Here is a 14,889-nt window from a genome sequence, read left to right as displayed (position 1 = left end):
TTCTTTTCAATTGTGAGGGAGGAGGCCACGAAAAAGAGGACATTCGAAATTAAGAAGTTGAAGCCAAGGCAATTCTCTTCTACAACAAGCAAAAGACACGGATTACGCTTTTGTCTGATTGCACATTGGAGAAACGAACGCATCTCGGTTATTACAGCAACGGTTCAGATACCAGACGTAATTCCCGCTTCTCGTGATTTCATTCCTCGGTGGATTTGCCAAGGCATTATGTACAAAGCAACGTTAAAATGAACGCTGGAAATCACAGAAAACAAAGTACTTTTGCTGGAGCTCCTCCGCTAGTGCTTGAACGTAAAAGTATCCCTACTACTTGAACGTAAAAGTGTACCGGAACCAGAAATAGTTGTTGTTGAAACTATCCACACCCTGGTCTAGAGGTTGTGTGAAGGCGACCCCAGATGTAAGAGCATAGGCGCCTGTGCCGCCTACGATGGGCTTGCTGCTATATTGTCCAATATTCTCCAAACCCACTCCAGTGAAGGTTCCGTTGTGAAGCGTAGTACTGTTAACCACAAACGTCTCGCTAACAAACACAACACCTCCAGCTTGCGATATGAAAACAAAAGTGCCTTGAACGCGGCCTAGGAGCTCAGAGCTGGGGTCGTGCTTGGCAAGGAGGGGCATGTCGAAACAGTAAGTCTGGCCGAATCGGTTGGGCTGGGCCGGGGATGGCAGCCCGCACGAGACCGTGTTGTAACCGGCAGTGCTGTTGGGGCCTTGAATAGTCAGCAGGTTGTAGGCATTGAAATTTAGGGATGATGCAGAAGCGCAGTCATTGGTGAATGAATGCAATGCAAGCAGGGCAATGGCGATGGCGAGCAGACGAGCCATCTTTGAGAAGCTGGGAGCTCAGGCTTGCAACACCAAGAATTGCAAGAAGAAAGATGTCACTAGCCTAGAAGATACTTGAATAAGGTCGAGCTATAAATATATAAATCCATCAGTGCGCCTGCAGCTGGACGAGTTGCTCTTCGGTCTTAACGGCTCTTTCTCTATAAATTATTTGCCGGAATGCATGACGACAATCGTCGTAACGTATCTGAACGTTTCTGGAATCGTTTTGCTAATTTGCAGCTACTATAATGAGGGTCATTTCGACCTGACCGCTAGATTTAGCAGATCGCGTGCCATGGTGCAGCTCGGTAAGATTCGTGCTCTGGGGTGACGGTGAATGCTCAGATATTGATGACGATGATGATATATCATCAAGCAACTCTCTCCGCCATATAGCCACCACCTTCTGCTTCTTCTTCTTCTTCACAATGATCAACCTTGCAAGCAACATTAATTTCCTTTAAACACCAAAAAATCCCTGCCTAATCTCCACCGAGAATAATAAGCAAGACATGATGAGTTGCTACAAACGGCACAGAAGTTATTGTCTTATTTTAGGGAGCTCCCTGAACGCGGGTCTCCTCCATAAGATCGGTGGCCATGTGCCTTGTGCCAGTGCTTCTTGCGCTGGCCTTCAGAGGATTAAGTAAGCACATACGTAGTGCATTGTAGAATCCAAGGAAGACAAAGTTGACAAAAGCTGACAATATTTCCAGGCCTGCATCAAGGCTCTTTATACCTCCCCTGTACAATTCTATGGCTCTCTATCAAGAGGATTCTAGTTGAGACCTGTGCTGTCTATATCACATTCTAGTGAAGGGCGCATTCACAAACGGACGCGGGATAAGTATATGTCATATTCTAGCTACGGTGCTTCAAGTATGTCCGCCCATACATTGATAAATGTATGGCTATATGAGATAGTTAAGCAAGTTACACTTGCTAAGCGTATGCTTTCAAGTATAAGAGCTTACACTTGGCTCATGTAAGTTTTTTAGGTCGACCTCATGGACGGCCGCCCATGATTTTGCCTCCGCCCAATGCTGATCAGGATGCCACATAAGTTTTTTCCATGCTGTCCGCTCCCATTTGCGAACACCAGTTTGCGCTCTCTCCGGCACAGGTTTGATGACATGACAACAAAAATATCCTACTACATATTTTTACGTCATGTCACATAAAATTCACCAAATTTTATTGACTTCTCTCTCTCTCTCTCTCTCTCTCTCTCGCTCTATCATGAGAAAGCTCCAAATCTCTTTCATTTACAATTGGCACATCCATGATGCCGAATTTAATGCCGTCAAAGTTTTATCTTTGCTTTCGAGGCAACATCAATGACCAGATTGTCTAAGTCAAAAGCTTACTAGGCCATTGCCTCATTTGTCGTCGGCAAGAGGTATACTTTGCTTGTGATTGCCCATGGAACATCCTAGGAGTTGTTGCAGGTAGCTTCCCCTCATTTCTATAACTTGGTCTCCTTGTCCCTCTAAGTCAGAGACACTAGAGGTGTGTGACCATACTCTCAATGGGACCCTATTGGTGAGCCACCTGTTTCTACCCCTTAGATGTAGACTCTTAGGAGCAATGGCTCCTCTCAAAAGGTTCTAGAGCCTCCATTGGAGTTTTTCCCTTCTATCTTGATGACCCACCCTTTTCTTCCAGCTCCTCCTCACCACTTCGTTTCCCCTAAGAGGGCTTGTTAGTCACAATGAGGAGTGGTACCATGGGTAGTGCAAGGTACATGCTTAGAAGCCGTTAGTCAGTACTTTTGCTATGAGTTTGGCTAAGGCCTGCTAGTTAAGGACTTCAACCAATCCTCATCCCACTGATGATGATTGTGACTTGGAACACTCAAGTATATTTGTACACACCATAGGAGGTAGGTAATAATTGGCTAACTCCATCCATTTCCCACCCATGGACTGTTGATATTATTATTATGCAAGAATATCAGCTTATTGACACATAGTGCTTTGAGATTAGCGAGCTAGTCATAGGGCATATATTTTTATCTGGCTACTTGGGATCAAGTGGAGGGTTTTCATTTCTATTTCTTCATCTATTCTTCCTCTTTAAATTTATCACACATAATTTTTGCCTTCCATATCCTAGTGGATCATGATGCTTGTTGAGGCCTCACACATTGGTGTGCTTAACATATATTCATCCAACTATAGAGAGGAACATATTGCTTTTGGAGGAATTTCCATCAAGGTTTTCTTAATGCTGACTCTTAGATAGCCAATTGGGACTTCAATGTGATGGAGCAACCCATTAAGAAAATAGGAAGAAAAAAAGGCTTGGCTATCTAGGTTATCTATTAATGTGCATTGGCTATCTAAGTTTTCCATTAACATTGGTGCTAACATAAGACTTTGTTGTTTTGGTCATATTGTTAGGCCACCAAAAGAAAAGTGGGATCTAGATATATACCATAAATCTTGCTTTTTACATGAGTTTTGGGGGATACATTAAAGATGAGAAAATGGAAGATTTGCTGGCAAGATAAAAAGAAGAGTTATATAAAGAGGTTTATGTCTCTCTACGGCTTGAAGATCATCATGAGAAAGGAGTAAGAGAAAGTTTTTACTTTTAATATGATGATTCATCAAAAACATTGTATGGTTTCATTGCTTTTCTATTTCTATTGAATTCTTGTTAGGAATATGAACATGTTATTAATCATAAAGGAGAAACTATATTGACATGTAGTATTTAAATTATGGCTGATAGGAATTATGAAAAGGCCAAATAGAGATTTGGAAAATAATTTCCATACTAAAGTAATCATGAGTGCTAAATTATGTAATTATACTTCTCCATTGATTTTAGACTTTTGCGATATTAAGTTCTAAAGGGAACTAGGGTTCTAAGGTCCTTTATTGTGGACATGTGGCACCCAATTGGACTCCAAGTGGCAAGCACTGGGTTCAGGGGAGATTTCTAGAGATAGGCTCCAAAAAGAAAGAAAAAGGAGGGAACTCGAAGAGGAGACGTTCACATACGAGGGCACTTTGGGAATCATGGTTAGGTGGAAGAGACATTTGATGAGCCCTTTTTGTGGGAACGTATCACTAGTATCAGAGCTAATGACTCCAAAGTCTTTGTCTGACGATTCGCAGGGCTCGGACTACTACAAAGTGACAACAGTGGTTGGCACTACCTTGGCAGCTGAGTGTATGGGAGGCTGGAGCCATGAGGGGCACTACGAGCATCATCTGACTCGTCTGTATTGAAGATTTTGAGTAGAACTGTAGAGTTCTGCTATAGTGGTGCAACGGCCAGCATACAACCCATAGGATCTTAAAGGTGTAGCATAAGCGTGCCTCACTGGATCTACGTGAAATGTGAATCGTACAATGTGATGATTCATGAAACGGTGGAGAACTACGGATGTGACACCATGATATATGGTGTAGAGATGGATATTCAAGGCTATCAGGATGCCTTGGACTTCCAAATTATGCATCTCGACCGAATAGATGTAATGCTTAGTCGAGAATGGATGTATAGTCTTGGGCATAGCTTACAGAGGAGTTATCTTAATAACTCCATTATGTTTGAAAAAAAGAGGGTAGAGTCTTCCAGATTCAAGGAGAACATGATGTGCCTAACTCTCCTCTTATTTGTTTGATTGAATTGGAACGACTACTACACCAAGAAGAATGCAAGGTATATCTTTGTGAACTTACTTTTATTGGTGATTTTATGTCTTCTGCATCGGAAAGAAGTAATGTTGTTTTTTGTAATGTTAAAAAGTATAAATCTTCTTTAAAGGATTTAATGTTTGAATTTAAGGATGTTTTTTCGTCTGATTTACCTGATGGTTTACCTCCTGAGAGAGAAGTAGATCATAAAATAGATTTATTTCCTAGATCTACCTCTATTTGTAAACCCCCATATAGGCTTAGTCAAACGGAGGAACATGAGGTCGAAAGACAGTTAACAGAATATCTTAGAAAGGGCCAAATCCAAACAAGTAGTTCACCTTGGTCTGCACCAGTTTTATTGGTAAAGAAAAAGGATGGTACTATGCATTTATGCATAGATTACCGAGCACTAAATAAAATCACCATAAAAAATAAGTATCCTATGCCTCGCATTGATGAGCTCTTTGATCAATTGCAAGGGGCAAAATACTTTACTAAAATTGGTTTAAGATCAGGATATCATCAAGTACGAATTAGGGAAGAAGATGTCCCTAAGACATCATTTCGTACTAGGTATGGGCATTATCAATTTAAAGTAATGCCATTTGGATTAACAAATGCTCCAACAACTTTCATGACACTTATGAATAGTGTCTTAAGGCCATATCTAGGGAAATTTGCTGTAGTATTTCTAGACGATATCCTTATTTATAGTAAAACAAAAAAAAAAAACATTTGGAACATTTGCAAAAAGTGTTCCAACTGCTTAGAGATAATTCACTCTTTGCAAAAGAATCCAAATGTGAATTCTTTGCAAAAGAAGTGAAATACTTGGGACATATAATATCCCAAGAAGGGGTTCGTATGGAACCTGACAAAGTAAGGGCCATATTGGAATGGCCACATCCTACAAATCTAGAAGAATTACATATATTCTTAGGTTTGTCAGGATTCTATAGGAGATTCATCCAAGATTATGCTAAGATTGTTATTCCGATGACAGACCAGCTTAAGGGGAAGGGAAGCACCTTCATATGGGATGAACCTCAAAAGAGAAGTTTTGAAAAATTAAAGGTAGCTATAGCGGCAACTCCTGTCTTAAAAGTAGTGGATCCCAATGAACCATTCTTGGTTGAGACAGATGCCAGTGATTTTGCTGTCGGGGTAGTACTTATACATAAAGGTCGACCAATGGCTTTTGAAAGCAAAAAGCTAGATCGTGCCCAACGGAATTACTCGACATATGAGAAGGAACTATATGCTATAGTCTATGCTTTAAAGAAGTGGAGGCACTATTTATATGGTGCAAAATTTGAGATCATCTTTGATTAAGAAAGCATTAAATGGATTTGTAATCAGCCAGAGCTTAAAGGTAGAAAAGCTAGATGGGCTGAGTTAATGCAAGAGTTTGATATACAATTGACATACAGGAAAGGGAAGTTTAATGTGGTAGCAAACTCTCTTAGCCGAATGCCAATTGTTAATGAATTGAGTTTTACTCAATTTCAGAATGATTTCCTAGAGTCCTTAAAAGGGAAATGTGAATTTGATCCTCACTTCTCTGAAATATGGAAAGCAATTAAAAACAAGGATCCAACTAATCGAGAGGCTTTCACTGAGGAGTCGCATGGAAATGGTGACACACCACAGGTTGATGATAAAGGATTCAAGTGGAGAAAATATACTATTGAAGATGGCTACTTACTCTACACGGGTAGAGTGTGTGTCCCGGATGATAATGACATTAGGCGCCAAATCCTTTTTGAATGTCATGATAGTCTGAGTGCTAGACACCCTGGAATTTAGACGACATATGTGCTTCTGAAAAGACAATTCTTTTGGCATGGAATAGGTAAGGATGTCCAAGATTATGTATTGAAGTGCCAAAAATGCCAGGTCAATAAGGCTAAATGCCTTAAAGTAGGAGGTCTCCTACACCCATTGGAGATTCCATCTGGCAAATGGGAAAGCATCTCCATGGATTTCATTGTAGGACTACCTAGGACATAGAGGGGGCACAACTCTGTGTGGGTAATTGTGGATCGGTTGACCAAGATGGCTCATTTTATTCCTGTCAGTGAAGATGTTAAAACTCTAAAATAAGCTAGGCTATTTGTGGAGCATATCTATAAACTGTATGGGCTACATGCTAGTATTATTAGTGATCGGGATAGCAAATTTAACAGCCATTTTTGGAGGGCTGTGTTTAAGAGGTTGGAAACTTCATTGAATATGAGCACTGCGGATCATCCATAGAGTGATGGTCAAATTGAAAGGGTAAATTAAATCATTGAGGATATGCTTCGAGCATATGTAAGTAAACGGTAAACTAATTGGGAACAATATTTGCCCATATTAGAATTTGCATATAACAGTGCCAAACATTCAGCTACAGGTTTCAGTCCATTCATGATGATGTATGGATTTCAACCTAGAGCCCCAATGACAGTGGGACTTGAAAAAGAGAAGGTTCAAGCGGCCAAAGACTTTCTTGAGGATATGAATCAAATGCTTAAGCTAAAGATAGCATAAGAAGAGCTTAAGATAGAGCACGAAGTTATGCAAACCCCCACCGCAGAAAGTTGGAGTTTGAAGTAAATGAGAAAGTCTACCTTAAGGTACCTGAATCTTTAGAATCTCTAAAAACAGGTAGATGTCTGAAGTTGTCTCCTAGGTATTGTGGACCATTCACAATACTTAAGAGGATTGGAGAACTTGCTTACAAATTAGCCTTACCTGAGGGATGTAGAGTACATCCAGTTTTTCATGTTGGTAGGCTAAAAAGAAAACTAGGAGATAATGATAATCTCATTGGAAATGAAGTCCTAGCTGAAGTTATTGAACCCGCATCTTTACCACATGAACCAAAAAAAATTTTAAATATACAAAGAAAAAAGAACGCGACATACTATATGGAAAGAATGTTTGGTTAAGTGGAAAGATAGATCTGAAGAGAGTTCAACATGGGAAAAGGTAAGCAGTCTCCAGAGGAGGTTTCCCAATTTTGTTTTTGAGGACGTAAACCATTCTTAAGGGGAAGGGAATGTTACGTCAGCAGTAATCCCAGTATTATCTAGTGTGGTTATGGTGAAGCAAGAAACCAAGGGGCTCGACAATGCTTGCATCAATATGGAGTGTGATATTAAGATCTAAAGGGCACTAGGGTTCTAAGGTCCTTTATGGTGGACATGTGGCACCCAATTGGACTCCAAGTGGCAAGCACTGGCTTCAGGGGAGATTTCTAGAGATAGGCTCCAAAAAGAAAGAAAAAGGAGGGAACTCGAAGAGGAGTTCACGTATGAGGGCACTCTAGGAATCATGGTTGGGTGAAAGAGACTTTTGATGAGCCCTTTTTGTGAGAACGTATCACTAGTAGTCACAAGTTTATTAGTTAGTCTTAGTTTACTACTTAGTAACTAGTTAGTAAGTTAGTAGTCACAAGTTTACAAGTCGTCTTAAGTACTAAGTTACTGTTACTTTAGTATAAAGTACCTACTTCCACTTTGAGTCACAATAGTTTAGTTGCAGCTCCTCGTAATAGCGGCTCAACTTGAGCTCCTCCACATAGTACCCACATGAGCCTTTCTTTGTTTTCCCTTTGTTTGGATAGCTAGAAATTTAAAGAAAGTGCCTCCTAGGATGCCAAGATATCACAATCTTGTGGAAGACACTATCTATTCCTTTTGAAGCATACATGAGGCTCAACTTTTCAGAGATTTAAAGGTGCAAGATGTTGTACAAATGCCTTGCAAAAGGGGAAAAAATTGAACAAAGGGGGCTTTCTGGAAGCCATGATATTGCGGTCTCCAAGGAGACCCCTTTGCTCATTGTTTTGCCCCTTCAAAAAGCATTTATATGGGGCTAGAGTAGCATGAAGGAATGATTTGTCCTTCATTTATATGGCCCTTCATTTGCTTTGTCCCTACGAAGGGAATGTGAGCATGCATCAAGGAAATCAACATATAGGCACTCATACCACCACAATAGGATTGATGTTTGTGATGAGTTATGGGATTTTCCTTTCTGAAGGTAGCTTTTGGAGGGCAAAAAAAAAAAGAGTGGAGAGGACTCATTGGAGGCCATGATATTGCATGCTCCGTGAAGACCCATTGCTCACTTTTTTAATGGAATAAAGAGCATATGTGAAATGACAAAAAGTGGGCAAAGGGGCCTCACAGTAGGCTGCGATATCATGGCCTACTATGAGGCCCCTTTGCCCTTCCTTTTGTCTTTTGTGGGACCTTGTTTTGCCATTCAAAGGGCCTTAGGATTTCTGTTCAAAGGGCGTTTCAAAGACTTTTCCATTCTATAAAAAATATTGCAAATGCCATAGATTCTCCTAGTCTTGTGCTATTCTATGACAACCTCCAGCATTACTTTTGGTTGAGGTCATTGAGATATAGAATGACAAGCATAAAACTACCATGGAGATCTGAAATGGTCTTAGTGTGGGTTGGAAAATGATGGCCATAAGACTACATGGCAATCTTCATACATGAATGAAGTATCCCACCCAAGGATATACAAGCTATGGGCATTGAAGAGAGCCCTCATAAGGGAAACAAAAATAGGAAAAGGGGGCACCAAGGATGTCGCAATTCCGCGGCCTCCATGGAGGCTCCTCTTGCCAATTTTAATTTGGCCATAACTTCATTGATAGGACTTCAAATACAGTCATGTTTGTAGCCAAATTGATTGGAATGATATGAATGAAGCCATTTTGCAAGTTAGAGTATGAAAATTCTAAAAAAGTAGAAAGTTTTGTTTAAAACACTTATCTTTGTTTAAAATTAAGCAAAAGCTTTGTAGGCCTTATGAAGGCCCCCAAAACCCAGCAAAGGAGACTCTTAGAAGGCCGTGATATTGTTAAGGATAGTGTAAATTGCACTATCTAGATAGGGCATAAGGGGCAAATCCTAACTCTAGCTTGAAGGGGTTCACATGTATATATTCTTGTTTTTGTTCAATACAACATAGTGTATAGGTAGTTATATTGTGCGCTCTCTCTCTCTCTCTCTCTCTCTCTATGTCTCTCCACTTTATCATAGTTAATGGTGATCCTGAGCCCTTCCATCTCATCAAGGCACCAAGACCTCCTTGTGCGAGACTCCTCTGAGCGAGATATCCAATGTGTTCATCCTTCAAAAGAGCTTTCCCAGAGAGAGCGCAAGCCCTTGCTCCGTCAAGGCAACAAGCCCTTTGTTGTGAGGCATCTTTAGCTCTTCTTGTAGAGCGCCTTCTTCTCTTTGATGTGCATTAGAAAGTTTGTAATTCTGAGCTATGGAGAGTGAGATATGCTCATTTTCTTCTTGAGAGAAATTCCGTTCAGCAAGCATTTCGTCATTCATATTCTTGTGAGAGATTTTTTGAGAGATCTTCAAGACCATGACTTAGCAAGTCTATAGCATCAAGCTAAGGTGACTCAACATGCAAGCGATCTACAACGTTCCTGCAAGTAGAAGCTTGCTCATCTACCATCTCACAAAGATGATCTTTAACACCTGGCGGGCTACAGGAATGGCTCTTGCAACGAGTAGCGCCGCTCTAATGCCTTCATACTCCCCAAGCTGTTCCAATGAACTGGAGTACTAGCTTAATGGCGAGCAAGCTAGTCTCTCCACTTTATCATAGTTAATGGTGATCCTAAGCCCTTCCATCTCATCAAGGCACCAAGACCTCCTTCCATGAGACTTCTTCAAGCGAGATATCCAATGGGTTCATCCTTCAAAAGAGCTTTCCCAGAGAGAGCGCAAGCCCTTGCTCCATCAAGGCAACAAGCCCTTTATTGTGAGGCATCTTTATTTTTGCTTTAGCACTTCTTGTAGAGCACCTTCTTCTCTTTGATGTGCATTACAAAGTTTTGTAATTCTGAGCTATGGAGAGTGAGATATGCTCATTTTCTTCTTGAGAGAAATTCCGTTCAGTAAGCATTTCGTCATTCATATTCTTGTGAGAGATTTTTTGAGAGATCTTTGGGGAGTGTCTTTGTAAGAGAGATCTGTTTTTTTGAAAGAGAGCACAATGTCATCTTGAGAGAGAGAGAGAGAGAGAGAGAGAGAGAGAGCCTGAGCATCTATCCTAGTATCTTTAACTATAAGCAGCAAGCCCAAGTCCCTTATCTTCATTCCAAGTCTATCTCGATTTGGCCACAGGACCATGACTTAGCAAGTCTACAGCATCAAGCTAAGGTGACTCAACATGCAAGTGATCTACAACGTTCCTGCAAGTAGAAGCTTGCTCATCTACGACCTCACAAAGATGATCTTTAACACCTGGCGGGCTACAGGAATGGCTCTTGCAACGAGTAGCGCCGCTCCAACGGCTTCATACTCCCCAAGCTGTTCCAACGAACTGGAGTACTAGCTCAATGGTGAGCAAGCTAGCACCCACATGGGAGACTAAGCTCCGAATTTCACAGCCGGCTCCATGAATCAGCAACTCCATTAGCCCACCTCGCCAACGATGAGCCAACATCCTACAGCTAACTCCAACATAGCAACGAGGGCACGTGTCGGTCTTCTACAACCTCAACCTCTAGCATTGACTTGAACACTCATCTCCTCCATTGTAGCACTCAAGGTAAGCCTTGAGGCTTCAATAGCATAGCAGCAAGCATTGACTCTATCCAATGAAGTCTACAAGCAAACACGCTCCCAACCATGATGCCTCAATACTCCTATGATTTAGCAAGTCAAATTGGCACTCAAAAATGCTCTATCGACTACACAACTACGACCTTAGACTTCCACCATGGTGACTCGTCACCAACGCTTCCAATGACCACCAACCATGGTTGACCTTCGTAGCACAATGCCTCATAGATGACCTCATTCAATGAGTCTCCCATGCTCACCAAGCCTCAATGATGAGCATCAACCAACTCCTAGTGTATCACCATCACGATGCCCACAATGCATAGCATCAGAAGCAACAAGAGGCCATGCATGCAACTTCGCCTTTACGACTCCAACGATACCCCTTCTACTACACCTAGCCAACTCAGCGGTCACACAAGAGCTCATAGTAGCAACGCCTTATCAACTCTATGCCAGGTGCCTTAAACATAAACATCAGCACCCAAACGGCCTCCAATGACGCCCTATGCATGACAACTATGATGGCTCTCTCCACGATGATCGGCTCGTGATAAAATCTTCTAGTTTCCATCAGAATCGGTGAAGATTTTGGCCTATCATAGGGCTTGGTCCATAGGATGCCACGTGCTAGCCTTATTGTAATAGCCAAGTGGCACCTCTACCACATTAGCAAAGCAAATAATCTACCACATCACCCAACCATTCCAAGTCAGCAACCTTATCTTGTAGCCACATCAGTGCTGACATGTCATCAGGCCATGTCAGCACTCGACCACATAGCATCCATGTCACCCTGAGTGACACATCATTAGCTAAGTCAATAATGCCATGTAGGCCTCATCCATTGACGGCCATAGTGCCATGTCATTACCAAGTGCCATGTCAACACTTTTGACAGGTCAGCATTGGCTTCCATTTGCCATGTTAGCACATAGTGCCTTGTCAGTCTGCACATTAATCAACATGCCACCTCAGCAGTGCCACAGGCATTGATATCTCTCGACAAGCACATAGTGGAGAGATAGTCCCCTGCTAGGCGCTGATATCTCTCCATAGGCACACAGTGCATTTGGTAGTCCCTTGCTAGGCACTGATATCTCTCCACAAGCACACAGTGCATTTGGCATGTGACCAACCATGGACACATTACCCTCCATGTCACCTCATCATTTTGATCACCCTCTTGGGATCAAAATTTGGCTATCCTTTTGGATAGTTCTGGCATGGGTAGACACTCTCACCGATACATGTGTAAGCCTCTAGCACATAGCACCAGATCGCCTCTAGCATGGAGTTATTCACATCACACTCTTGATGATATACCAGTCATGACTTTGGATGAGGTCCATGGATGAGTCATGACTCTAGATGATACTTCGGCCATTCACTGCCACAGGGTATGTACCAGTCTATGATGGTGACTCAATCCTCAGTCATCTTGAGAGATCGGATGCAAATTTACCATATGTTAGCATGAATCAGCTCATAGTTTCTAATCATGCACATTTTTTGGTAAGCCCTCAGAACAAGGCATAGTTGCCGGTAAGCCCTCAACATGAGGCAGTCCTATCTACATCAGCATGATTTGATTCTAATGATGTACATCCATCATATTTTTGCATGGATCCGACTCCATCTATTGCCATCACTGATGATATAGATACACAACATGAGTTTAGTTATGATCATGCAGTTATATTGCAGTTATACAGTAGGTATGAGGCACTCACATCTATGTAGAAATACATGCCCCATATCATTCAACTCTTTAGGTGATTTTATTCGAGCATCCATCACTAATTGTTTCTTCTTTGATACAAAGCATATCAATTCCTTGGACACAATCATCAGCAACTTATAGATGGGCACGTCAACCTTTAGGATATTTCACAGTTGTTCCACATTTCATCATGCTTGGTTCTAGTTATCACCACCACCTCAGATCAACATATCATTCCTCATCATGAGGACATTTATGCATCAGTGTAGTCCTACCCTAGTGTAGTGGACATCATCAGGTTCAACCATAGTGCAACTTTGGGAACCTTAATGTTCAGTGTGCACTTATGGCTGTTGTATACAGTCCATACTTGATGCAAATAAGTGGTTGGATCCACGACTATAAATCAGTCCCCTCTCAGTCCCTAATTAGCATTCATCATCGCATATGCCTCAGGGATATCTTATGCATTCTCAGTTGTATTTCAAGCTTCTAGGCCTTTATATTTGCCACTTCACCTTGAGCCTATGAGAGATGCTACATCCTATGCCAATGGATGTTTAGCCATACACACATTAAATGACCTTTAGCTCATGACAATTGAGCATATAGGTTTGAGAGGTTGCTGTACCTTGTCTATTTTATGGGCCTCTTCATTAGTAGAGCACTATATCATACTTGCACCTTGGGCCCCATATTTTCAGCCCCTAGATCACTCTGTCCACATCGACTATGCGGTCTTCTTTGAACCCACATCATTTGACAAAGATTATCATTCAAATACAAGATACCTCCACCATTGCTGTCAGATCTTTTGGGTTGGTGACACCCTCATTTGTCACAACCTACCAGATTCCTTCTCCACAGCTACATCAACTAGCTTCAAATCTGGATGCCTCTCCTCTAGAGTAGCTGCATAGTCCATGGCAACTTATGACATGTTCAACACATAGCCCTACATGTAGTCATTCATGCAATCATCTTTTGATTGATCAATATTTGATCCAAGTGGGCATCTTACTTTTTGTAGTTCCTTCCTCTTCCCTTTAGCTTATCTTTTGGGTTTATTACCAAAGGCAAAGGATGATCCACAACTTAAGAGGGGGAAATGCACATCATGTACATGATCGTAGGTTTTAGTCATTGTACAAGCTTCTGCAATGTAATCATTGTTCTCACACATGCACATACTACTCTGATCTACTTTAACTGAGTGAAGCGTTGGGAATAAATACTTGGAAGTCAAAGGTTACAAATATATTTTTCTCATCACACATTTAATATTTCTTAGTAATCGCATCATCACACATTCATATCATAAAATAATACATAATGTGAGCCAATGAAATAAACATCATGAGTAAATGACACTCATGTAATAAGTAACATTTAGCAATATAATCAACAAAAACAACATCATGATTCAATACATCATTGTAGAAACAAAAGTGACCATCATAATTAACAAGGCCATGCATAATGGAGTGGTCTCCTGTGATGCTTCCTCTAGTGTTTAACATATAACTGCATCATAAGACTATCACAATGGAGTGGTCTCTTGACTAGCATGTTCTTGGTACCAAGGTCTTCAATGTGAGGTCCTTGACTACTAGGGTCCTCACTAATAGGCTGCTCTGGAGTTTCCTCTTCCTTATCAGGATACTCTTGCACCTCCTTACTAGTATTTGCTGGAGCTCTACCTCCTTAGTAGTATCCGCTAGGTTGTAGGCTCTTCCACCTCCTTCCAAGGATCCGTTGAAGGTGTTGGCTGTTCCTCATCAGGGTCCTCATGCACCTCCTTACTAGGATCATCTTCCACCTCCTTGATATTATCTATTGGGGCTATAGGCTCTTCCACCTCCTTCCTAGGATCCGCTAGAGCTATCGGATCTTCCTTATTAGGATCCTCATCCACCTCCTTACTAGGATCCATTGGAGTTTCCGGCTCTTGTGGTTTTGGCTCATCATTACCTTCTATAGGTAAGACTTGTTTTCTTGACCTACCTTCTAATGAGACTTTGGGTGGCTTAATAAGTTTTGATTTGTCTCTAGTTTCCACTTCTAT

At 41.4% G+C, this 14,889-nt stretch overlaps 1 protein-coding gene across 1 annotated transcript; it reads right to left on the bottom strand.

Moving 5' to 3' along the window:
• Positions 1–327: 327 nt before the first annotated feature.
• On the bottom strand, positions 328–3,209 carry LOC147901642 (uncharacterized). The gene is made up of 2 exons (XM_087375197.1): positions 3,062–3,209; positions 328–857 (listed from the first exon to the last, which is right to left on the bottom strand). The coding sequence occupies exons 1-2, from the start codon at positions 3,207–3,209 to the stop codon at positions 328–330; spliced, it is 678 nt and encodes a 225-aa protein (XP_087231323.1).
• Between the last annotated feature and the right edge of the window lie 11,680 nt (positions 3,210–14,889).

Source organism: Dipteris shenzhenensis, chromosome 5, assembly GCF_047967505.1.
Source record: "Dipteris shenzhenensis isolate YYH24624 ecotype China chromosome 5, Dip_SZ_1.0, whole genome shotgun sequence".
Taxonomy (NCBI): Eukaryota; Viridiplantae; Streptophyta; class Polypodiopsida; order Gleicheniales; family Dipteridaceae; genus Dipteris; species Dipteris shenzhenensis.
Note: the sequence above shows the minus strand (reverse complement) of the source record. Positions and strands in the feature narration are given on the sequence as shown.